The sequence below is a fragment of the Porites lutea genome, chromosome 13 (assembly GCF_958299795.1).
Source record: "Porites lutea chromosome 13, jaPorLute2.1, whole genome shotgun sequence".
Taxonomy (NCBI): Eukaryota; Metazoa; Cnidaria; class Anthozoa; order Scleractinia; family Poritidae; genus Porites; species Porites lutea.
This window is the reverse complement of record NC_133213.1, coordinates 953119-979927: the sequence shown is the minus strand read 5'-3', so window position 1 is coordinate 979927 and position 26809 is coordinate 953119. Positions and strand designations below refer to the sequence as shown.

At 38.4% G+C, this 26809-nt stretch overlaps 2 protein-coding genes and 1 pseudogene across 3 annotated transcripts in view; all 3 read right to left on the bottom strand.

Moving 5' to 3' along the window:
• Positions 1–26809, bottom strand: part of LOC140922676 (uncharacterized) — a 65065-nt gene that overhangs the window by 24023 nt on the left and 14233 nt on the right. For both annotated transcript variants that reach the window (XM_073372669.1, XM_073372670.1), the window contains 2 exons: positions 26112–26233; positions 24924–25002 (listed from right to left, as the gene is read on the bottom strand). In XM_073372669.1, coding sequence (XP_073228770.1) covers positions 24924–25002; positions 26112–26233 — 201 coding nt within the window. The remainder of the gene's footprint in view (positions 1–24923; positions 25003–26111; positions 26234–26809) is intronic.
• LOC140923240 (melanocortin receptor 5-like) lies at positions 2110–4147 on the bottom strand. Its single transcript, XM_073373326.1, has one exon. It carries the CDS (start codon positions 3749–3751, stop codon positions 2846–2848), a length of 906 nt encoding a protein of 301 aa, XP_073229427.1. The 5' UTR covers positions 3752–4147; the 3' UTR covers positions 2110–2845.
• Positions 7209–9709, bottom strand: LOC140923438 (melanocyte-stimulating hormone receptor-like; annotated as a pseudogene).

Below are 26809 nucleotides of genomic sequence, written 5' to 3'. Positions count from 1 at the left end.
GTTATAGACCTAGACAGAAACTGCCAAGTTAAATTTAAAAATACTTAACTACAAATTAACCTGTCGTTGCATCAAACGTATCAATTACGCCGATTCCTAACATTTTTAAGACAGGTTAACTTTACTGCTCGCTAAAGAACTATCCAAAAACATTAATAGAAAATAAGATGTTACATGTACTTTGACGATGGTTATCGTAAAATAGGGGTACACGCAAATTGGAGGTTAACAAACCACAGTGAAGGAGATATGCTGTCATTTCAACTACAACAAATTATTGAGTAGTAGTTCAGGTTGACATGTTGACTTTGTTGCTCGCTAAAGAACTAATTGAGACACAAACGCCAGGAAACGCTTCTCAGTTAGCCGCTATGTTACAGGTGATATGAAGGGTAACAGAAAGTGGTCTAAACGTATATAGCCATATCGGCTACAGCCAAAACTATTAAGTAGATGTTGAAATTTGCTTCGCAATGGACTTCTTGTATTAGTATTTTGACAATTGCATTATTACAACTTCCTACATAAACATCTGGATTTCCTGGGTAATAATATTTACCAATTAATTTCTCCCCGTTTGCTAATGACTTTCTTCCTTAATGCGAACTTGTTTTTTGTGAATATATTTTTTATTTTCATTATTAGCATAATAGGAAATGCTGTATTGAGTTCCTGTGACAACTGAAGTAAAAAAAATCTCATTCGTTGTCGCATAAAGGAGCTGTTCGATATAACACAACTCATTATCATCGGTGTTCAACGGTACAATAAGAGTCCACCGAGAAAATGGACTCTCAAGGTGGCTCGACTGAATTTTCAGGGCAATTTCCGAAGCACTTTAGAAAGGTGTCTACCTACATGTGTATCATTTACCTTTAAATCTAAAACAGCAATAAACCAAAAAGGGCTGAATACTAAGGCTATATACACGCTATAGCGTCGGATATTTTCGTGTTATCCGGTATAGTACGAACACCTGTACTGCGGATATGTAACTGTCCACTATAAGTCAAAACGTAACATCCGGTGGTTTGTTTTACTCGCCAGGACTTCACTTTTGTCGGTAACAACTAATTTAAGATAGACTGTCCACCCATCACTAAGCGGTATCTTCCTATTACCTCACTATTTACCCCTCGGGGGTGGGGGGGAGGGATACTCAGTACAATGGCCTATACGGGGAGGCTCCGCCTGAAAGGGGTACCGTTTTTCAGTCTTCAGGTATATGAAAGGGAAGGGGTTTTACTGGTTGAAGTATATGAAAGGGTGGGGAAATTTGGCATTTCGGCCTGTGAAAGTGCCAAAAAGGGCTAACTTTATAGCGTATTTTTCAAAAATTCAAAGAAAATACCATTATTATGTAAGGACTATAACAAGCAAGCATAGCAAGCTGTATCCAAGCTACGCTATACACTGTCTTCGTGTATCGTGCTATGTTTAGTACACTTCTTACTGTGCTGGATGAAATTAAGCCGATTCCTAATATTTTTTAGAAAGGTTGACTAAAAAAAATTCTAATTAACAGTATTTTATTGACATCGGAGCTGCCATACCAACGTCATGAAAGCACTATCTAATTAACAGAATTATAGTGACGCAGGAGCTGCCTTAGCAACGAAATGACATCATTATCTATTGTATTTACAACCGTATTTCTCTATATCAGACAAATATTAAAAATTGTCATTAATAGAATTATATTGACATCGGAGCTGCCATAGCGAAATGATATCACTATCTATATTTTACTTGAAACCGTATTTCTCGGACAAGGGAGGTATATTTTACAAACTCGCTCACGGGAGCTTCTTCCTGCTATAGCTTCCTCAATACTCGTACAGCTTACGCCCTACAGTACAGGTCTACAATAAGCTCTTCTTGAGTAGCAATTCCGATTATTTTCTTGTACTAACGAATGTCTCCCTCAACTGATCAATGTACAACGATATGAAACTGAACTTTATTTTTAACCGCATGAGTACAAACTTTTAACGCATAAGCTTCGGTTTTCAACTCAGAAAGTATCCATACATTATCTATTATTGTCATTCATTATAGCTATGGTTTCTCATCACTGCATTAAAATTACCCGCTAAATGTTAATTGTCCTTGTGTAAACAGGAAGTTTCTCTGAGGGAGAACTTGCGCATCTGAATGCGCTTCACGTTTATCATTTTAATAACAGATCTGTTAACTGATCAAATATAAGCTAATATAGCCCTGTTCCTGCGATACCAATGTTTTTAAAAAAAACTTATTTTCTCTTCTGCAACAGAGAAATCAATCTAATAATTAAGGTGCAGGGGGATTATAGTTACGCTGTTACATTACATGCACAAACTGTGAATATTAATGACTGTTAAAGACAGCGGGTATTATTTTCCCGGCGAGTATAAAGCGACTGAAGCTCTTTAGAAAGAGGTTTTTTTCTGGCCTTTTTAGCATTCTTAACATCGAAAGACTTGTTTTCTTACTCTATTAAGAAAAAAAAACACCAACACCAACAACAATCAAAAAGAAAACTTCAAATTTTGACCCAATATAATGGGTTAACCCCATTGGAAAAATCTAATATGGCCACTACCACAACTGGACTCTATCAACGGTCTGTTCGGCCTTTTTAGCCCTCTTTTAAAAACATCGTCAAACATCTTTTATCACTCTATTTAGACAAAAAACGATCAAAGTACAGTGATAACCTATACGATGACTGAACAAGGTGTGTCCTGTCAGTATAGGTACTGTGTGTGGGTATCAACTTAGCGGCACTGTTCGTGACGGGCCAGTTGTCTTCCGACTGGGGATGTTGTTCTGTTGCATCTTTTCTCTATCACTGTAGGTTAACTCAACAGCAAAGACACTTACGAATGGTGTTTTTTACTTCCTGTCTGACATCTTTGATTCTCCAACAGTAAAGGACAGGATTCAGAGATGAATTTAAAAAGACGAGACAAAAGAAAACTTCATCCGCGATCCTAGAATAATCTATAATTCCACAACTCCAAAGAAATGCCATCACGATGTAAGGACCATAACAAGCAAGCATAGCAAACTGTATCCAAGCTACGCTATACACTGTCTTCTTGTATCGTGCTATGTTCAGTACACTTCTTACTCTGCTTGACTGTTCTGCTTGAACATGATTTTGCACATGGGCTTGTTGATGACGGAGGGTGAAAAAAATCTTTGTGTACGAAAATGTTGAGACTATTATAGAAAAAATGACTAAAGCTCGGAAGGTCCACCACGAGGTATGAAATAGGATCCTAGCCACGCTGTACAAAGAAGCGTTTGAAACAGCAATGAACCAAACACAAGCTATGAGCACACGAACTCGGCATAAAGTTACAACGTGTCTGTATCTCAGGCCCAACAACAGAGCGAGAAGTCTGTCAACACTGATGGCAGCCGATGTTAAGGGTGATACCGCAACCAACACGCTAATGATAAACGCAAATACGTAAGCTAGTTCTACGATGAAGTTACCAATATCAAGAGAGATTCTAATGTACATACCGTAAACGTAAAGTGGGTGACAAAGAAGACCAACACAAAGATCAGGTATCGCCAGACATCGAAATAACAGCTTCGTCGGTGGATGAATGGAGGAAACGTTTCGTAGAGCAACCAGGATTAGAACATTGCCCAGAGTTGCAAAGATGGAAAGAAAAATGTTCAGGGCTGTAAGAGATATCCATACTCCGGATGGTATCTTCGCTATTACAGATGTTCCGTTAGTGTTGTTTGCCATCGGTTTTGAAAACCCCGATCAAGCTTTATGCAAAAGAAAGGCCTATTTCAGTTAGATGGAAAGAGAAATGTCAAAGCATATGCCGAGAAATATGTGAACTCCTGGTGGCAACTTGGTAACTACAAATGTCCCATTCGTGTTGTTTGCAATTGGTGTTGAAAGCCCCCAATTTAGCTTTATGAAAAAGAAACGTCGATTTGAGTTAACGTTCAGTTTCTTTAGCTGCAAGGCTACAGAAGACGGATGAACTTCCTCGGACAAAACAACTTGTGAACGAAACAGTTAATTTACTTGTGACAGTTCTAGACAGAAACTGGAAAGTTAAATTAAAAAGTAAACTTAGACTCCAAATTCACCTGCTGTTGCATGAAACGTATCAGTTACTCTCATAACATTTTTTAGACAGGTTGAATTGTTGAAGGCTATAAGAAATATCCAAACTCCGGATAGTATCTCAGGGTCCGAAATTAACTTTTTAATACGAGCGCCAACTGGCGATCAAGTATAAAGTTTTGGTCGCCAGAGGTCAAATTGTGGTCGCCAAAAATTCCCCCTCCCTTTTTTTTTAAATAAAAGTTTAAACATGAATAAAAAATGCATGGTATGGACGTTTTTGTGCTTAAAAATTGCAATACTTCCGCTCCCGATACCAGAAAGCAACCGTACGTGTACGAGTGAAGTCTCATTTTTTCCACAAATTACTTTTTGGACATATACATGTAAAGCCATCTGATCTAGAACGTAGGAACAGAAAGCTGTCTGCCCATGACTGCACCGGATCATATCAAAACTGTTTTCTTTAGATAACTACGGCGAAACAATCCACGAAACAACCACGAAACATAACCGCCATGTTGTTCGTACCAGGCCACATTTTTTTCTGTGCCACATTACTCGTAATGGCGGCTTGGAAACGTTCAACTCGTATTGATAGTAGTTGTTGTGGAGGTATTATTACAGGAAGCTTCGTTTCACTTTTAATTAAAAAATATCAGCAGGACAAAAAACAAGACACCTGTTAGCAAATAACTTCGAGGTTTCAATTCTTAATCAGTTTCTCAGAACGTTTAAGTCCACAATAACAACCAGCTTTACAAGTCGCTAGTTGGCGACCAGCTATGAAATTCTGGTCGCCAGGACTAAATTCTTGGTCGCATTGACGACCAGGAAAGCGCAATTTCGGACCCTGTATCTTCGTTGTTACAAATGTCCCATTCATGTTGTTTGTCATTGGTGTTGGTTAACATTAAGCTGTATGGAAAAGAAACGTCGATTTGCGTTAGCGTTAGGTTTCTTTAGCTGCAAAGGTAAACAAGATGAACTTCCTCGGACAAAACAGCTTGTCAACGAAATAGCAGATTTATTCAGTTAAAAATACTGTCGTTGCATCAAAAGTATCAATTAAGCCGATTCCTAATATTTTTTAGACAGGTTAACTTTACTGCTCGCTAAAGCACTATCCAAAAATATTATTACAAAATAAGATGTTATATGTACTTTGACGATGCTCATTATAAAATAGGGGTACAAGAAAAGTGGAGGTTAACAAACCACAGTGCAGGAGATACGCTGTCATTTCAACTAAAACAAATTATTGAGTAGTCGTTCAGGTTGACATGGTGACTTTATTGCTTGCTATAAAGAACTAATTGAAACATTAACGTCGGGAAACGCTTCTCAGTTAACCACTTCGTTGCAGGTGATATGAAAGGCGAACAGAAAGTGGTCAAAACGTATATAGTCATTTCGGCTACAGCCAAAAATATTAAGTAGGCGTTGAAATTTGCTTCGCACTGGTTTTCTTATATAAGTATTTTGACTATTGCATTATTACAACTTCCTACATAAACATCGGGATTTTCTGGGTAATAATAGTTATCAATTAATTTCTCCCTGTTTGGTAATGACTTTCTTCCTTAATGCTAACGTGTTTTTTGTTCATATATCTTCGACTTTCATTATTAGCATCAACATGTAATAGGAAATGTTGTATTGGGGTCCTGAGACAACTGGAGTAGAAAATCTCATTCGTTGTCAGATAAAGCAGCTGTTCGATATAAATTAAAACGGCACATTATATCGGTGTTCAACGGTACAATATGAATCATGCGAGAAAATGGACTCCCAAGGTGTCTCGACTAAATTTTCAGGGCAATTTCCGAAGCACTTTAGAAAGGCGTCTACCTACATTTACCATTAAAATCTAAAACGGTAAGTACCCAAAAAGGGCTGAATACTAAGTCTATATACACGCTATACTGGATTGTTTTTCGTGTTATCCGGTATAGTATGAACACCTGTCGAATATGTAACTCTCCACTTTAGAGATCGGCGTAACTTCGCTTCGTTACGGAGATCGAGCCGAGCCGAGCCGAGTGGTTCTTATGTGTGAACAGAAGCCCTGCCATCCAGTCCCGGGGGGGGGGGGGGGGGGGGGGGTACTGCCATATATGGGCTTTATAGGTATGTGCCGCTGTGAAGGGTATGGTTTTCAAGCAGTTTACTCTAGGATAGGGTATATAAATCAGAGCGTTTGGGTCTAGCATAGGGTATCATTTTTCAGGAAACTGATCAGTTGGTTGAACTAGGGAAACAGCTACTCTAGGATAGGGGGATTTGGGGAGTTTACTCTAGCATAGGGTAGCAAAATTCAGCTGAACTAGCTCTGGTATAGGTTAAGTGTTCCAGGGTCCCAGCGGCACATCCCCACCCAGAAATTCCTCAAGTACCCCCCCCCCCCCCGCCCCCCGTATCCAGTTTGGTCTTAAAGCCAGCGCAAAAACTATCTGGCATAGTGTAAACAGATCCCAAGTTAACTTATCGAATATAGCTTTATTCCTAAACGTCGAGTAATTAGCTACTGTACCAATTTTTCCAAAATATCTACTTTTTTCGCTGTTGCAACAGGAAAATCATTCTAACATAATTCATTCGAAGGTGCAAGGAGATTATAGGTACGCTGTTATACTACAGACATGAACTGTGAATATTAATGACTGTTAAAGACAGCGCGCACTAATGATTTTCCCGGCGAGTACAAACCGACTATTTATTAAAGTTTTTTTCCGGCGTTTCTAGCAGTCTTAATCATTGGCAAACATCTTTTCTTAATCTATTTAGACAAAATAAAAAAAATCAAAAACAGACTTCCAAATTTCGACTAAAAATCATGGATTAACCCGTTTAAAAAACTCCGATATCGCCACACCCAAAATCGACTGAACTCTTTATAAGCATTCTTTTCGCCCTTTTAGCCGTCTTAAACATAGTCAAACATATTTCATTACTCTATTTAGCTAAAAAAACGATCAAAGTACAGGGATAACTGATCCGATGAACAATGTGTGTCCTATCAGTCTAGGTCGTGTGTGCGGGTATCAACATAGCGGCACTGTTCGTGAAGGGTCAGTTGTCTTCACTGTTCTGTTGCATCTTTTCTCCATCACTGTAAGTTAACTCAACAGCAAAGACACTTACGAATGATGTTTTTCACTTCCTGTCTGACATCTTTGATTTTCCAACAGTAAAGGACTGGATTCAGAGATGAATTTAAAAAAAAAGAGACAACCGAAAACTTCATTCCTGATCCTTATTTCAGTGGAATAATCTATATTTCCAAAATGCAAAAGAAATATCATCACCATGTTAGGACCATAACAAGCAAGCATAGCAAACTGTATCCAAGCTACGCTATACACTGTCTTCTTGTATCGTGCTATGTTCAGTGCACTTCTTACTCTGCTTGACTGTTCTGCTTGAACATGATTTTGCACTTGGGCTTGTTGATGACGGAGGGTGAAAAAAATCTTCGTGTACGAAAATGTTGAGACTATTATACACCGTATTCACAAATGGCGGACACGCGGGAAAAAACTGGTGCCTAGTCATGAAAGCGAGGCGTTGGAGGATAAACAAAAATTGCAAATGAAGACTTTCAGTGAACTTGCAGAGTGTTTAGCACGGATTCCCCCTAAAATAACTTTTTACGGGCTTCTTTTTGAATACAATTACGTGGGATGTCTTCTGCTTTTAATGTTTAGTAGCTATTTGCTGTTTGCAATCAAAAGGGACGCGTATTTCTTCAGGAAACAAGATGATTTTGTAGGTTTCCGAAGCATCAGAAGCTCGAAGAGTAGGCGATCGCTGGAGAAAAGCGGTAAACATGTTGGCCCAAACTTCACACTGAAACCGAATACGAAAGCCAGATCACTACAATTCTGTATTGGATCAGATTAATTCCGTCGCTTTGGAGGGAATTGTTGGAGGTACGTTGGCAGAGCTTAGCAAAAATCTCATGATTTCTCTGTCATTGCGAAATAATTAAAAATAATTTTATCAAAATTAGAAGCTGTAGTGTGTGAATCTTATGGCTTGCTATTTACCTGGTTTCTTTTAGGGCATTATCTCATAGAGCTGTTGGTAAAAAAGTGGTATAAAGCGTACATTTTACTAGGTTAAAATTTTAAGGCAATGTTTTCGTCAGGACTGAACACGGCAAGCTTCCTTTTCGAATAATTGAATTCGAGTCTGGATCAGTTTAAGAAGACCATCATTTTATTTATTTATGTATTCTTCAACTTTAAAATATTATGAAACATAAAGTTAAAACTCTTAACAGCCAAAGGTAAGAAATACAAAATTACTCGCTGAAATGATATGTGGCCGGCTTACCGAGTCTGCCGAGTAACAAGTTGAAATTTTGAGCGTACTCCTCTCGATCGCTCCTGCACATTAAAAATAAATTACCGAAAAACCGCTTGAAAAAAAGGTCAATCCCGCTGTCTAATTGATGTCCTTCATTGATAAAGACCAGAGAATAACGTCCTGGCAAACAAAAACCAAACATAACTTCATCAAAACCTCAGTCACCTCTTCTTTCCTGTCTTCCTTTTTTCCATCTCGACTTGAACTGTTTTGTTCAACGGCAGACGTCTCCTGCGTTAACAGTTGCAAGTAGGCCATATATCTGTCGCTTATTTCTTTTTTTCTTGCCACCAAGATTTGTTTATATTTCTGTTTCACCGAATTTCAGTGAGCTGGCTTTCGTACTCGGTTTCAATGTGAAGTTTGGGTCAACATGTTTGCCGCTTTTCTCCAGCCATCGTCCACTTGTCGAGCTTCTGATGCTTCGGAAACCTACAAAATCATTCTGTTTCCTTGAAGATATACGCGTCCCCTTGATTGCAAACAGCAAATCGCTACTAAACATTAAAAGCAGAAGACATTCCACGTAATTGTATTTATAAAGAAGTCCGTAGAAAGTTATTTCCGGTGGAATCCGTGCTAAACACTCTGCAAGTTCACTGAAAGTCTTCATTTGCAATTTTTGTTTATCCTCCAACGCCTCGCTTTCATGACTAGGCACCAGTTTTTCCCGCTTGTCCGCCATTTGTGAATACGGAGTATAGAAAAAATGATAAAAGCTCGGACGGTCCACAACGAGGCAAGTTCTAACTTATCATGAAATAGGATCCGAGCCACGCGGAACAAAGAAGCATTTGAAACAGCAATGAAACAAACACAAGCTATGACCACACGAACTCGGCATAAAGTTACAACGTGTCTGTATCTCAGGCCCAATAAGAGAGCGAGAAGTCTGTCAACACTGATGGCAGCCGATGTTAGGATGGATACCGTAACCAACACGCCAATGATAAACTGACATACGTAAAATAGTTCTACGATGAAGTTACCAATATCAAGAGAGATTGTATACACAACGTAAACGTAAAGTGGTTGACCAAGAAGACCAACACAAAGATCAGTAACAGCCAAACATCGAAATAACAGCTTCGTCGGTGGATGAATGGAGCATACTTTTCGCAGAGCAACCAGGATTAGAACATTGCCCAGAGTTGCAAAGATGGAAAGAAAAAAGTTCAGGGCTATAAGAAAATATATCCGTACTCTGGGTGGTATCTTCGCTATTACAGATGCTGCATTAGTGTTGTTTGCCATCGGTTTTGAAAAACCCTGATCAAGCTTTATGTAAAAGAAACGCCGTTTTCAGTTACATGGAAAGAAAAATGGTTAAGGATATTCCGAGAAATATGTGAACTCCTGGCGGCTTCTCCGTAACTACAAATGTCTCATTCGTATTGTTTGCAATTGGTGTTGAAAGCCCCCGATTTAGCTTTATGAAAAAGAACGTCGATTTGAGTTAACGTTCAGTTTCTTCAGCTGTAAGGCTACAGAAGGCGGATGAACTTCCTCGGACAAAACAGCTTGTAAACGAAATAGTTAATTCACTTGTGATAGATCTTGACAGAAACTGGCAAGTTAAATTAAAAAGTAGACTTAGACTCCAAATTCACGTGCTGTCGCATGAAACGTATCAGTTTTTCATAACATTTTTTAGGCAGGTTCAATTGTTGAAAGCTATAAGAAATATCCATACTCCGGATAGTATCTTCGTTGTTACAAATGTCCCATTCGTGTTGATTGTCATTGGTGTTGAAAGCCACTGATTAAGCTTTATGGAAAAGAAACGTCGATTTGAGTTAACGTTAGGTTTCTTTAGCTGTAAAGCTACACAAGATGAACTTCCTCGGACAAAACAGCTTTTCAACGAAATAGCAAATTTATTCAGTTTGTTATAGACCTAGACAGAAACTGCCAAGTTAAATTTAAAAGTACTTAACTCCAAATTAACCTGTCGTTGCATCAAACGTGTCAATTAAGCCGATTCCTAATATTTTTAAGACAGGTTGACTTTGCTGCTCGCTAAAGAACTATCCAAAAATATTAATACAAAATAAGATGTTATATGTACTTTGACGATCGATATCGTAAAATAGGGGTACACGCAAATTGGAGGTTAACAAACCACAGTGAGGGGGATATGCTGTCATTTCAACTAGAAAAAATTATTGACTAGTAGTTTAGGTTAACATGTTGACTTTGTAGCTCGCTAAAAAACTAATTGACACACAAACGCGAGGAAACGCTTCTCAGTTAACCACTTCGTTACAGGTGATAAGAAGGCTAACAGAAAGTGGTCTAAACGTATATAGTCATATCGGCTACAGCCAAAACTATTAAGTAGATGTTGAAATTTGCTTCGCAAGGGACTCCTTGTATTAGTATTTTTGCATTATTAAAACTTCCTGCATAAACATCTGGATTTCCTGTGTAATAACAGTTACCAATTAATGTCTCCCCGTTTGGTAATGACTTTCTTCCTTAATGCTAACCTGTTTTTTTGCGCATATATTTTTTATTTTCATTATTAGCATAACAGGAAATGTTGTATTGGGTTCCTGTGACAACTGCAGTAAAAAATCTCATTCGTTGCCGCATTAAGGAGCTGTTCGATATAAAACGACTCATTATATCGGTGTTCAACGGTACAATAAGAGTCCACCGAGAACTGAATGGACTCTCAAGGTGTCTGGACTGAATTTTCAAAGGAAATTTCCGAAGCACTTTAGAAAAGTGTCTACCTACATTTACCTATAAAATCTAGAACGGCAAGTAACCAAAAAGGGCGGAATACTAAGACTATATACATGCTATAGCGCCGGATATTTTCTTGTTATCCGGTATAGTATGAACACCTGTACTGCGGATATGTAACTCTCCACTATAAGTCAAAACGTAACATCCGGTGGTTTGTTTTACTCGCCAGGGCTTCACTTTTGTCGGTAACAACTAACATTAAATAGACTGCGCGCCTATCACTAAGTGGTATCTTCCTATTACCTCACTATTTACCCCTCGGGGATGGGGGGGGGGATACTCAGTACAATGGCATATAGGGGGAGGCTCCGCCTAAAAGGGGTGCCTATCTCCAGTAGGAGACGTAAAAAATTTTCCTCAATTAGCAGTTTCTTGCTAAATACATTGATAATTTAGAAATAAAATGCTTTGCCTGAGATATTGACGAAATTAACAGGACAGAACCGCAGTCAATATAAACTATTGAATATAAGTGTTGTGAATAAGACTTTAATATAAAGCATAATTAGAGTTTGTATTGTGTTGTTAAAGTCATAAGTTAGCATAGCACATTTGCAATTAAAATAGACCGCCCTAATAATTGGCTAGAAAAAGTTTGATCACGACTGCCAGCTAAAATATCCATTACTTAACAGGCAAACTCCAACTCCGACCGACAAATTAAGATCTGTTATTAGGAGAGTTACGGTTTCCAACAGTTTAATTAAGAAGCCTCAAAGGATATGAAAGCGAACTACATTAAGTACAAATTTTCAAATCAATTTCCGTTTCCAACTCAGTACGTTTTTAAGACACTATTTGAAAAAAAACTCCCTTTTAAGGGACGTATTCTACATCTTAGGTGATTTAAACTTTCAACTTCCTTCTTTTCCATGCTGCGGCAATATTCAGCAGGACACAAGAAAGAAGCGTTCTGTATCACTAAAGTAAACTTCGTAAAAATTCGTATTCATTTTGACGAAGCTGTTTTGTATGTTAAAACGGCCAGAAGTTCACTTTCGCTTTACGAAGCCACACACTTTTCTTTTTCCTCGGAAACACCTGGTTTCAAACGGAAATCGTCATGATCATTGATCATATTCTCATCACATTTACCTGCTAAACATCAATAGCCCTTGTGTAAACAAAACATTTTTCAAGAGATAACTTGGCCATCTAAGGACGCTCATTTAAGTATAGACATGTTCACTTACAAAATATAGCGTTATTTCTAAACGAGTACATGTCAGCTACGTTGCCTATGTTCTTAAAATGTTTACTTCTTTTTTTTCTTTCGCAACAGAGAAATTAATTTGGCGGGTTAAGGTGCAACGGGTTTATATGTTGAATATTAATTTATTTATTTTTTCACCTGCTGGGAATTGTTTACTACACTTTTCATCGTTCGTCCAAACGTACCCCAATAATTTTCATTTGCCTTACAATGTCACATCTAAATCTTATTCTTTGGTTTTCAAATTCAGGTGTTCAGTACGTCGACGCGTCGTCTCTTTTCATTTTCATCCGATTTCACTTCCAATAACGATAAGCTTAAGAAAGCTAACTAAAATTGCTAGACGATCGTTTTGAAAGCTTTCATTTGAATCAATTAACCACGCGTCAGGTTTTCGCTAACAAATAAAAAGTGAAAGGCATGTACTTCCCACTCAGGGGTTTAATAACCAATACCTCATAAGAACAACAATTCAAACTGCGTTTCACAGTTTTAACATACACTGTTTTTTTTCTTTAAAGCAAATTAGCCTTCATTTTATTACAATTGCTTAGTTCTTCTCGAATCCCTTACATACATATATGCCCGAAGCTCTGTGCTGACGTTATTTTCTACCTTGGCACATATTTTTCGTACCACAACATTAAACTGAAGAGTCCTAAGGCGCTAAATGAGATATTTGTGACAATTGACTCGACTTTATATATACTTTGTACAACACTGAAGTGTCTTAAGCCGAGAGTTTTACATCTAGTGAACAGAAGGTCATTTTTTTTCTTCTGAGAAAACGCCTACATTAGCCCTGCTATTTTAGGGAAGTTTTTCTTTTTAATGTTGAAATACAATTTAAATTGCTGTTTAAAGAAAACACACAAGTGTTATAGGTGTAGTGTCTACCACTGACGACTGTTTGACCGGTCCAAACTGAATATCATGCAGTTGTAAAAGGAGTAAACAGGACTAATGTATCTATCAATAATGTCCGCCTTGCATTCATTGTTTAGTATGTACAAGTATAAAGCTTTTGACAAGTACTTTATTGCATCTCATCATTTACGAGTTTATACGCCAAGCAAAGTCTTAAGAGTAAATCGACTGAATAATGCTAGAAGTATAAGATGAAAAACTTATCCTTTGAACAATGTAAATATTGCCTTTACTTTTCATTTTTTCTTATCTACAGATAATATATGACAAAGTACTTTTCGTGGTCGCCGGGTGTCTTCATTGTTCTGTTGTATCACCCCACCTACACCCAGGAAATTTTTGCGTATGGAATCCAGAATTTGCGAAATTCTTCTTGTGGAATGGAGAATCCTGGTCTTTGGAATCCGGAATACAGCTCAAGGAATCCGGAATCCCACTTACGATTGGAATCCAGAATCCAAGTTCCACTGACAAAGACTGGAATTCAGTGCGTAGAATCCGGAATCCACGACGAGAAATCCAGAGCCCAAGCTAGAATATCTTGGATTCCATTATATGAGGCAAGTTGTACTTCTCTCCAACACAATAGGTAAAATCAAAAGCAAAGAAACTTGCAAATTGTTTTCTTCACTTCCTGCTTCACATCTCTTATCTTCCAACAGTAGAAAACTGGATTTAGACATGAATTCAAATAAAGAAGACAAAAGCAAAACTCATTCGCGATATTAATTTCGAAGGAATAGCCACGAAGAGAGGATACTGATCCCAATATAGTGTAAGGACCATAACAAGCAAGCATAGCAAACTGTATCCAAGCTACGCTATACACTGTCTTCCTGTATCGTGCTATGTTCAGTGCACTTCTTACTCTGCTGGACTGTCCTGGTTGGACATGACCTTGCACTTGGGCTTGTTGATGACGAAGGGTGAAAAAAATCTTTGAGTATGAGAACGATGAGATTATTATAGAGAGAAGAATTAAACCCAAGAACGTCCAGTTCGAGGCAGATAACACCCTAGAAAGGGATAACTTCTTGGCCACGTAGAACAAAGAAGCGTTTGAAACGGCAAAGAACCAAAACCAAGCTATGAGCACACGAAGTCGGCCTAAAGTTACAACGTGTCTGTACCTCAGTCCCAGCAACAGAGCGAGAAGTCTGTCAACACTGATGGCAGCCGACGTTAGGGCCGACGCCGCAAAAAACACGTCAACGAAAAAATTGTGTATTACGGAGGGGATATCTTTTATGTAGTTAATGTGACGAAAATCTGCCAAAATGAAGAAAACGTCGAGTGGCTGACAAAGAAGACCAACGCAAAGATCAGTAACTGCCAGACATCGAAATAAGAGTTTTGTCGGTGGATAAATAGAGGATATTTTTCGAAGAGCAACCAGGATCAGAGCATTGCCCAAAGTTGCAGTGATAGAAAGAAAAATGTTTAGAGTTATTAGAAATATGTAGAGTCCTCCCGGCAGTCCTGCCGATGTCCCATTTAAGGTGTTGTTTGCCATTGATGTTGAAAGCCCCCGATCCAGCGCTTTACCCAAAAAAAAAAACTTTCAGGTTAATAAACGTTGGGCTCCTTCGGCTTCATGGCTAAAGCAACCTCCAAGGGCAAAACAACTAGCGGATGACAACAGCCACTTTATAATTAACAATGAAACTACACAAAAAGACAGACAGGTTTTATATCACTGAGATTAATTGGCTTCGAAATTCCCTGCTGTTTTTTTCATCAAACGTATTTAGTAGGCATTTGTTTATCACTATTTTTTAATTACACGTAATTAGTAGATATTTCCCCCCCCCCCCCCCCCAACCCTTTTTTTTTTTTTACTTGTGGACTTTGCTGCTAGCTAAAGAACCAGTAAAGACATTGATGGCAACAAAACGCTTCTAAAACCACTGCTATCTAACATGAAAAATAAAATTTAAAAGAAAACAGTCAAAAAGGTAGATAATCATCTCCGATAAAACCAGAGCTAATTAATAGAAGCTGTTTAAAATTTGCGTCTCAATGGACTTCCTGTAGCATTATTTTGACCTCTGCATAATTTATAGTCATAAAAACTTCCCGCACATCAACCTAGATTTGCTGAGTAATAGTGACTCATAAATCTCTTCCTGTGTAGCAATGCCGATTGTATTCTTGCACTAATGAATGTCTCCCTTCACCGACAAACACTTTTTATAAACCTGCAACGATATCAAACTGAACTCATTTTAACTGTTTACAATTCTTACTTGCTTACTAACTGCAAGAGTTCAAATTTTCAATGCATCAGCTTCAGTTTTCAACTCAGAAATCATGTAAACATTATCTATTATTATCATTTACTATATTCAAGCATTGCTTATACTAAACTAGCAATTTGAAAGACAAAAAAAAACATTAATTTGCCATAGTATATTAAAGAGGGTGTGTTACGGCTGCACGTCCCTGTTCGCTATGGAACTTGGGAAATTGCTTGTGAAAGCCCAAAACACAGCTTGGTGTCAAACACATTTTGCCTCCCAAGCATCGTTAAACGTTATAATTTTTGAAAAACCACAATTGCAATCCGTTTCACTCTTCTTAAAGTTTGTCCATCCGTGCCACCGTCCTTTTGTATTTGATGTGTTACTTATACAGTCGAACCTGTATGAAGCGGCCAGCTTTCAAAGTCGCGATTTTTCCCTCATACAAACGCTGTATTTGTTACCTGTATTAGGCGGCCACCTCTATTAAGCGACCGCGGCTACCCTGTAGCAGTCCTATGTTTGTCTTTCTTTGTTATTTTTACCTGTATTTAGCGGCCACCCTTGAACGCAAACTAAGTCATGTTATTCTGTGCAGTATTTTATTGTTTAAAATGCGATCCATCTAAACTATAAAGAAATTATATGTACAAACCAGGGGTACAAAGCTACTGTAACCTGATAATCGGCCGTTTAGTATCATTAACGCTTTTCAGATGTCATCAGCTTTATTGCACAGTACTTTTACACAATGTTACGTATATTATACCGTTAGGGTACAAGTTGGCATTGAACTTCGTTTAAAGTATTGATCGCTTGAAGAATGTTGCTTGTCCCATTGTTTCCTTGCATAAAGTATTTTTGGATGACATGCCAGTAAAATTGACATTAGAGCCCAGTGAGTATTCTTAGTGATCCTGTATTAAGCGGCTATCTGTATTATAATAAGCGACCAGTTCCTTAAGTCCCGAGGGTGGCCGTTATATACAGGTTCGGCTGTACTTTCTTTTGATGCTTTAGCGGTTATTTTTATCCTTCGATCAATTTGCGAGCAGTTCACAGTGTTTGAATTTTGAGCACATTTCGTGACACAACTCATTTAAGTTTCAGCTAACTCCTTTGATTCAGTATGCTGTAGTGTTCAGCATAAGACAAGAATGAGGCGTTCAGTTTTAAAGTAAATGGATTTTTAAAAATGTTAAAACAACAAAACAGTCAAAAGCCTTATATTTTCACAGGGGCACCCAACGACAGTTTAATCCTAAATACATTGAAGACGCTTTTTAGGCTAGCCCGACGATTACTTCGATTACTTCTACGGCAACTTGAATAAAAACGACTCGAAGCAATCGTCTGAAATTCAGGCTATTTTTAGGCTATCCACAGCACTTTTAGATCTCTAGAAACGCATTCTAAGTGTCGCTATAAAATTTGTATCTTTTTAGTCATCCTACGGCAACTTGAGTCTTTTCGAAATAACAAGGGCTTCAGAATTATTCCACCGATAATTTTGGATGCAATTTAACGTGTTACGAAAGTAAAAATTTTTCTGATTCCTCTCTCCATCAGATTTTTAAATCCGAAAATTTTAGGCTTTCCCTTTCGCTACCAAAAATAACCTAAACTGGGCAGTTAATTGTGAAAAATTAAACTTTAAAAAACTTATTAGCTAAGCTTCGAAAATTGTAAACAAATGGAACGGTCATCTAGAAGGTTTAGCCGTTCTCAAGTAATAGAAAATTCAAGGTAATGTTTGTTTCTCCGATCAGATATTGTACAGAAAACAGTCGTTGAGTGCCCCTGTTTTCACTTCACAAAACCAATTTTATTTTTCCTTGCAAACACCTGGTTTTAAAATGCAAATCTTTATTACCAGTTTAATGGCTTTCTGATCTCTGCATTTTATATATCGGTACCTGCTAAACGTTAATTGTCCTTCTGTAAACAGGAAGTTTTTCTGAGGGAGAACTTGGGTATCTGAATGAGATTGACTTTCTAACATTTTAATTACTGATCTGTTAACTTATTGAATATAGCTTTATTCCTAAACCTCGAGTACTTAGCTACTATACCGATGTTTCCATAATATCTACTTTTTTCGCTGTTGCAACAGAAAAATCATTCTAACATAATTCATTCTAAGGTGCAAGGGGATTATAGTTACGCTGTTATACTACAGACATGAACTGTGAATATTAATGACTGTTAAAGACAGCACGCACGAATGATTTTCCCGGCGAGTACAAACCGACTCTTTATAAATTAAAGTTTTTTTTCCGGCGTTGTTCGCAGTCTTAATCATTGGCAAACATCTTTTCTTACTTTACTTAGACAAAATACAAAAAAATCAAAAAGACACTTTCGAAATTCGACTCAAAATCATGGATTAACCCCTTTGAAAACTCATCCGATATGGCCACACCCAAAATCGACCGAACTCTTTATAAGCGTTCTTTTCGCCCTTTTTAGCCGTCTTAAACATCGTCAAACATCTTTCATTACTCTATTTAGACAAAAACGATCAACGTGCAGGGATAACAATGTGTGTCCTATCAGTATAGTATAGGTCGTGTGTTCGGGTATCAGCATAGCGGCACTGTTCGTGACAGGCCAGTTGTCTTTATTGCCCTGTGGCATCTTTTCTCCATCAATGTAGGTTAACTCAACAGCAAAGACACTTGCGAATAATGTTTTTCACTTCCTCTCTAAAAAGTTTGATCCTCCAACAGTAAAGGACTGGATTCAGAGATGAATTTAAAAACAAGAGACTAACGAAAACTTCACGCGCGATCATTACTTCAGTGGAATAACCTACATTTCCAAACTCAACAACAAATGCTATCACGATGAAAGGACCATAACAAGCAAGCATAGCAAACTGTATCCAAGCTACGCTATACACTGTCTTCTTGTATCGTGCTATGTTCAGTACACTTCTTACTCTGGTCGACTGTTCTGGTTGAACATGACCTTGCACTTGGAGTTGTTGATGACGGAGGGTGAAAAAAATCTTCGTGTACGAAAATGTTGAGACTATTATAGAAAAAATGATAAAAGCTCGGAAGGTCCACTGCGAGGCAAGGAATACCCTAAAAAGGAGGTAGATCGAAGCCACGCAGTACAAAGAAGCGTTTAAAATAGCAATGAACCAAACACAAGCTATGAGCACACGAACTCGGCATAAAGTTACAACGTGTCTGTATCTCAGCCCCAATAAGAGAGTGAGAAGTCTGTCAACACTGATGGCAGCCGATGTTAGGATGGATACCGCAACCAACACATTATTGATAAACGCAAATACGTAACCTAGTTCTACGATGAAGTTACCATTATCAAGATACAATGTAATGTACCTAACGTAAACGTAAAGTGGTTGACCAAGAAGGCCAACACAAAGATCAGTTATCGCCAGACATCGAAATAACAGCTTCGTCGGTGGATGAATGGAGGAAACGTTTCGTAGAGCAACCAGGATTAGAACATTGCCCAGAGTTGCAAAGATGGAAAGAAAAATGTTCAGGGCTGTTAGAGATATCCATACTCCGGATGGTATCTTCGCTATTACAGATGTTCCGTTACTGTTGTTTGCCATCGGTTTTGAAAACCCCGATCAAGCTTTATGCAAAAGAAACGCCTATTTCAGTTAGATGGAAAGAGAAATGTCAAAGGATATGCCGAGAAATATGTGAACTCCTGGTGGCAACTTGGTAACTACAAATGTCCCATTCGTGTTGTTTGCAATTGGTGTTGAAAGCCCCCAATTTAGCTTTATGAAAAAGAAACGTCGATTTGAGTTAACGTTCAGTTTCTTTAGCTGCAAGGCTACAGAAGACGGATGAACTTCCTCGGACAAAACAACTTGTGAACGAAACAGTTAATTTACTTGTGACAGTTCTAGACAGAAACTGGAAAGTTAAATTAAAAAGTAAACTTAGACTCCAAATTCACCTGCTGTTGCATGAAACGTATCGGTTACTCTCATAACATTTTTTAGACAGGTTGAATTGTTGAAGGCTATAAGAAATATCCAAACTCCGGATAGTATCTTCGTTGTTACAAATGTCCCATTCATGTTGTTTGTCATTGGTGTTGGTTAACATTAAGCTCTATGGAAAAGAAACGTCGATTTGAGTTAGCGTTAGGTTTCTTTTAGCTGCAAAGGTAAACAAGATGAACTTCCTCGGACAAAACAGCTTGTAAACGAAATAGCAGATTTATTCAGTTAAAAATACTGTCGTTGCATCAAAAGTATCAATTAAGCCGATTCCTAATATTTTTTAGACAGGTTAACTTTACTGCTCGCTAAAGCACTATCCAAAAATATTATTACAAAATAAGATGTTAAATGTACTTTGACGATGCTCATTATAAAATAGGGGTACAAGAAAAGTGGAGGTTAACAAACCACAGTGCAGGAGATACGCTGTCATTTCAACTAAAACAAATTATTGAGTAGTCGTTCAGGTTGACATGGTGACTTTATTGCTTGCTATAAAGAACTAATTGAAACATTAACGTCGGGAAACGCTTCTCAGTTAACCACTTCGTTGCAGGTGATATGAAAGGCGAACAGAAAGTGGTCAAAACGTATATAGTCATTTCGGCTACAGCCAAAAATATTAAGTAGGCGTTGAAATTTGCTTCGCACTGGTTTTCTTATATAAGTATTTTGACTATTGCATTATTACAACTTCCTACATAAACATCGGGATTTTCTGGGTAATAATAGTTATCAATTAATTTCTCCCTGTTTGGTAATGACTTTCTTCCTTAATGCTAACGTGTTTTTTGTTCATATATCTTCAACTTTCATTATTAGCATCAACATGTAATAGGAAATGTTGTATTGGGGTCCTGAGACAACTTGAGTAAAAAATCTCATTCGTTGTCAGATAAAGCAGCTGTTCGATATAAATTAAAACGGCACATTATATCGGTGTTCAACGGTACGATAAGAATCCTGCAAGAAAATGGACTCTCAAAGTGGCTCGACTGAATTTTCAGGGCAATTTCTGAAGCACTTTAGAAAGGCGTCTACCTACATTTACCTATAAAATCTAAACCGGCAATTAACCAAAAAGGGTGGAATACTAAGACTATATACACGCTATAGCGGATTGTTTTCGTGTTATACGGTATAGTATGAACAACTGTACTGCGGATATTTAACTCTACACTTTAGAGATCGGCGTAACTTCGCTTCGTTGCAGAGATCGAGCCGAAATGACCGTTCTTATGTTTGAACAGAAGCCCTGCTATCCGGTTTGGTCTTAAAGCCAGCGCAAAAACTATCTGGCATAGTGTAAACAGATCCCAAGTTAACTTATCGAATATAGCTTTATTCCTAAACCTCGAATACTTAGCTACTGTACCAATGTTTCCAAAATATCTACTTTTTTCGCTGTTGCAACAGGAAAATCATTCTAACATAATTCATTCTAAGGTGCAAGGAGATTATAGGTACGCTGTTATGCTACAGTCATGAACTGTGAATATTAATGACTGTTAAAGACAGCGCGCACGAATGATTTTCCGGCGAGTACAAACCGACTATTTATAAAAGTTTTTTTCCGGCGTTTTTAGTAGTCTTAATCATCTGCAAACATCTTTTCTTACTCTACTTAGACAAAATAAAAAAAAATCAAAAAGACACTTTCAACTTTCGACTCAAAATCATGGATTAACCCCTTTAAAAAAATCCGATATGGCCACACCCAAAATCGACCGAACTCTTTATAAGAGTTCTTTTCGCCCTTTTAGCCGTCTTAAACATCGTCAAACATATTTCATTACTCTATTTAGCTAAAAAAAACGATCAAAGTACAGGGATAACTGATCCGATGAACAATGCGTGTCCTATCAGTATAGGTACTGTGTGTGGGTATCAACGTAGCGGCACTGTTCGTGACGGGCCAGTTGTCTTCACTGTTCTGTTGCATCTTTTCTCCATCACTGTAAGTTAACTCAACAGCAAAGACACTTACGAATGATGTTTTTCACTTCCTGTCTGACATCTTTGATTTTCCAACAGTAAAGGACTGGATTCAGAGATGAATTTAAAAAAAAGAGACAACCGAAAACTTCATTCGTGATCCTTATTTCAGTGGAATAATCTATATTTCCAAAATGCAAAAGAAATATCATCACGATGTTAGGACCATAACAAGCAAGCATAGCAAACTGTATCCAAGCTACGCTATACACTGTCTTCTTGTATCGTGCTATGTTCAGTACACTTCTTACTCTGCTCGACTGTTCTGGTTGAACATGATTTTGCACTTGGGCTTGTTGATGACGGAGGGTGAAAAAAATCTTTGCGTACGAAAGTGTTGAGATTACTATAGAGACAATGATTAAAGCTAGGAATGCGTACCACGAGGCAAGTAATACCTTAAAACGGAATTGGATCGAGGCCACGCAAGCCAAAGATGCGTTAAAAACAGCAATGAACCAAAAACAAGCCATGATCACACGAATTCGGCATAAAGTTACAACGTGTTTGTATCTCAGCCCCAACAAAAGAGCGAGAAGTCTGTCAACACTAATGGCGGCCGATGTTAGGGTGGATACCACAAGCAACGTTGCAAAGAAAAAGACATGTAGATGCCCAAGATCCAGGGTGTAGTCACTAATATCGAGATAGATTGTTATAATGTAGGAAATGAAAAGTGGTTGAGATATAAGGCCAACACAAAGATCAGTAACTGCCAGACATCCAAATAACAGCTTCGTCGGTGGATGAATGGAGGATACATTTCGTAGAGCAAACAGGATCAGCGCATTCCCCAGAGTTGCAGTGATGGAAAGAAAAATGTGCAGGGCTACTATGAATATCCATATTCCTTCTGGTGTCTTCATTATTACAAATGTCCCATTCGTGTTGTTAGTCACTGGTGTTTTATAAGCAAAATACAGAAGAAACGCCGATTTGAGTTAACGTTCGGTTTCTTCAGCTGCAAAGCTACAGAACAAGAACATCCTCGGAAAAACAGCTTGTGAACGAAATAGTTAATTTACTTGCGATAGATCTGGATAGAAACTAGCAAGTTAAATTAAAGATACTTAGACTCCAAATTCACCTGCTGTTGCATCAAACGTATTTGCTGATTCTTAATATTTTATAGACAGGTTGACTTGTTCAGGGCTATGAGAAATATCCATACTCCGAATAGTATCTTCGTCTTATTACAGATGTTCCATTGGTGTTGTTTGTCATTGGTGTTCAAAGCTACTGCGATTGAGCTTCATGAAAAATAAACGTCGATTAACGTTCTGTTTCTCGAGCTGCAAAGCGACAGAAGATGGCTGACTTCCTCCAACAGAACAACTTGTGAACGTAATAACAAGTTTATTTGTAATAGGTATAGACAGGGACTGGAAAGTCAAATTAAAGTTACTTAGACTTTAATTTCACCTGCTGTTGCCTCAGCACTAATCGGCCTCCTAAAAACTTGGCCCAGGGTAACAAACCACAGAGATATGTGGGAGATATGCCGTCATTTCAATTAGAACAAAATATTAAGTAGTCGTTCAGGTTGACAAGCTGACTTGTTGCTCGCTAAAGAAGTAATTAAGGCACAACGTCACGAAACGCTTCTCAGACAACCGCTACTTTACATGTAAAATAAAAGTTGACAGAAAACGGTCAAGCATATAGCCATCTCTACTACCACCAAATTTTATTTTTATTCTTATTATCAACATTAACATGTGAAGGGTATGTTGAATTGGGGTCCTTCTAAAAATATCTACGATAACTGGAGTAAAGAATCTTATTCTTTGCTGGATAGAGGAGCTGTTCGTTATAAAAAGGCCTTTTATACCGCTGTTCAACGGTACAAAAAAAACCAGCAAAGAATGGACTCTCAAGGTAGTTCCACTTACATTGTAATTTTCCACGGCAATACCTGCGATGTTTAAGCATTAACTACGTCGACATCAACAAAAATATCACTGACGTTCAGGATTGGATGCAGACTCAAACTTTACAAAAAAAAACATTTTTTGTTAGCGTCTTCAACGAATTTTATCCTTGACATACTCTGTCTCAAAAATATATGAAAACAAACACCAAAGCTGCATCAGACAAAGATTAAAAATTGTTATTAGCAGAGTTATATTGACATCGGAGCTACCATAGCAACGTAATGACATCATCATCTATTTTACTTGCAGCCGTATTTCTTTGCATCAGACATAGATTAAAAATTGTTATTAGTAGAATTATATTGACATTCTTAGCGTCCATTTGTTTTTTAATCGCTCACGGAAGCTTGTACCTAAAATAGCTTCCTCAATATTCGTATCTACGGGAGTGTTATCGAAAAATTTGGGTTGAAGTTTTTATGGTGACAAAGTCAACAACCGTGATGATTGACTGATATCTACAGCGAACGGAGCAGTTTAGAAACGCGTCTTTTAAAATCTAAAAGGGCAAGTGTCCAAAAGGGGCGCCATACTAAGCCCTTGTTTACCCAAAAAATAGTCACGATAAAGTTGAGACTTATAATTATTGCTTATAAAGCACCTTTAAATTTTACATTTTACCGGTTAAATCGCGGGTGCGTTAAACTATTTCCCACCGGTTGCAAAGAAAGCTTCTGCGGTTATGGAGGTAAAAAAATGTAAATTGTAAATTGCTTGTTTACCCACGAAGCACATAGGAGTTCATATGAACTCGTTTAAACTTGTCCGTGCGTTCCAGATCGAATTGGAATTTGGAAGTGTTGGTTTTTGAGGAGAGGGGAAAACCGGAGAACCCGGAGAAAAACCTCTCAGAGCAAGGGAAAGAACCAACAACAAACTTAACCCACATATGGTGTCGACGCTGGGAGGTGAACCCGGGCCACATTGGTGGGAGGCGAGCGCTCTCACCACTGCGCCACCCTTGCTTTTACTTACCCCACTCCTCTTCATTCTCTTCCACATTTCCATTGTTTTCCCTCCTCCTCCTCCTCCTCCTCCTCTGTTTACTGCATCGTCGCCGAACGGTTAGAGCGCTAGACTTGTAATTCGGAGGTCCCGAGTTCAAGTCCCACCCTGACCGCTGGCTGGATTTGCTCAAATGCTCGGGCACGCTTAAAAAACAGCGAACTGGTTCGCCTCCTACCAGTTTTTAGCTATATTATGTTCCATTTAATTTATTTGTTTCATTATCCCTGAAAAGGCCCAAAAGGGGAGAGGATAATTAAAGTACCATATTATTATAAGGATCGATGTATCGTTCGACGTCATCTGCGTTAATGTATTTCCCCCGCACGTCAATGGGATTCCCCCCCAAAAAAATTTACCTGGTGCGCCCTATACTACTCGAGTGCCTTAAACTATTTCCCACCTGGTGCAAGGAAAGCTTCATTTGTCTTCTGCGGCACTGGAGGGGCATCTCCATCTTCACTTGATATTGATGTGCTGCTCTGAAACAAAAGAAAGAAAAACAGAACAGTGTCACTTATGAACTACCAGCAGTACTAAAAGACTGCGAGAGGTCTCTCTTTTTCTCCCGATTTAGTTAGGGGAGTGCACGCGCACGCGAAAGACAAGCCATGAGACGCGAGAAACGAGGGCGGCAGCCTCTCCCGCCTTCAGTCACACGCGGGAACACTTTCGTCTCTCGTGCGTTTCGCTGGACAGACTAAGAAAACAGAGAGACTCCTCGTAGTCTAAGCCAGCAGTGATTCCACTTCACAAGCTGGCTTCTTGCACCTTCTATAAAAACTTAAAGAGACTAACAAATGAACGATTCAAAAGAGTGCAAGAAAATATAAGTTCATCGCGGGTTCCGAGGATCCGTACTGAATGACTGATTAATGCCTCACGGAAGCTTTTTCAAAACTTTCCAAAGAAAAAGAGGAAATTTCAAAATTGTATCCATTTTAAGCTACAAAAACATTTTCAACCACAAAAAAAAATACTTTTACAAACTTGCTGTCTGTTGTAAAACTGAGTGGGACTGGGTATGAGCCCTTAAATTCTGAGATTATTAATACAAGGTCTACACAGCTAGAAAAATCACTGAACTTTACAAAATTCCCAAGTTTATTGTTTGTGAAGATACAGCTACTCAAAAACGAAAATATGAACAAAGAAATGTCTGGATTACCGGACACGTTATCCGGACGATTATTTCTGTTTTTGTTTTCTCAATCACAAAACAAACAAACGCAGACATGACAACATTTCGGTTAAAACCGTCATTACCCCCTTCATCCCTAATATTCACAAACTCACCTACCCCTCCCCTAAGACAACATTTTGCCCTAAGTGAGAAGTAAGTGTTAATGTCGGCTTAGGGGAGGGGTAGGTGGGCAGTTTTCCAGAAACGTATAGTGATCTAAAATTCTCAAGTCTGATCTCCATCCTTTTTCCCAAAAAAAATTGGTGGGAGAATTTGACAAAAAAATCAAAGCATTTTCCATTTGGTTGTCATTTTAGTAATTCTCATAACCTTGTCATATGATGATGAATTGAAATTGTTAGGAGGATATTGATGTTGGTCAGCCACTCTTGGGACTGGAAAACTCACCAGTAATCTGTGGTTACGAGGCTTTGAAGATGAGTCCGTAGACTTGGCGGACTGGTTAGGACTGTTGCTACCCTTGGTGTCCCTCTGACCGTGCGGCCTTGGAGCCACAGTAGCATAAAGATCTGAAGAAAAAAGTGACACATCACGTCATCGTCTGTTGTAACACGTACAGTGTCAGGGTGGCGGTCACGATGATACTGTCACGTATTCCCAAGTCATTATTCTGGCCAATCACAACAGGCACAGATACTCAAATTAACCAATCACTACAGGGCGCGGGAAAGCGGGTGTGGGCAAATCAAAATTGGTTTTGATTTATTTCTCATTGGTTGAGAAAGTGGCGCGAGATTTTTTTGGCCAATCCACAGCTTAAGGCAATTACAAAATTACTTCCGGCACTCAACAGTACGGTAGTCACAGTAGCTGGGGCTTCCTGCACTGCGAGAATCACATCGAGGGAAGCGAGAAGCTTATAACAAAATTGTCTGGAAACAGGAGCTGATTTAAATAACAGGTTCTTGCTGTAAAGACCAGAAATCACTAGGCAACAAGTTGCAGCAACACTTCGCAGCGGCAAATCGCTTCGTGTGTACTGGAGAATTTTTGCGAAAATCTTTGTCTCCGCAACGAGTCGCACAAAAGCAAATCAGATTAAATACGTGCAAGTTGTTGCAGCGACAAAATTGTGTTGCTGAGAC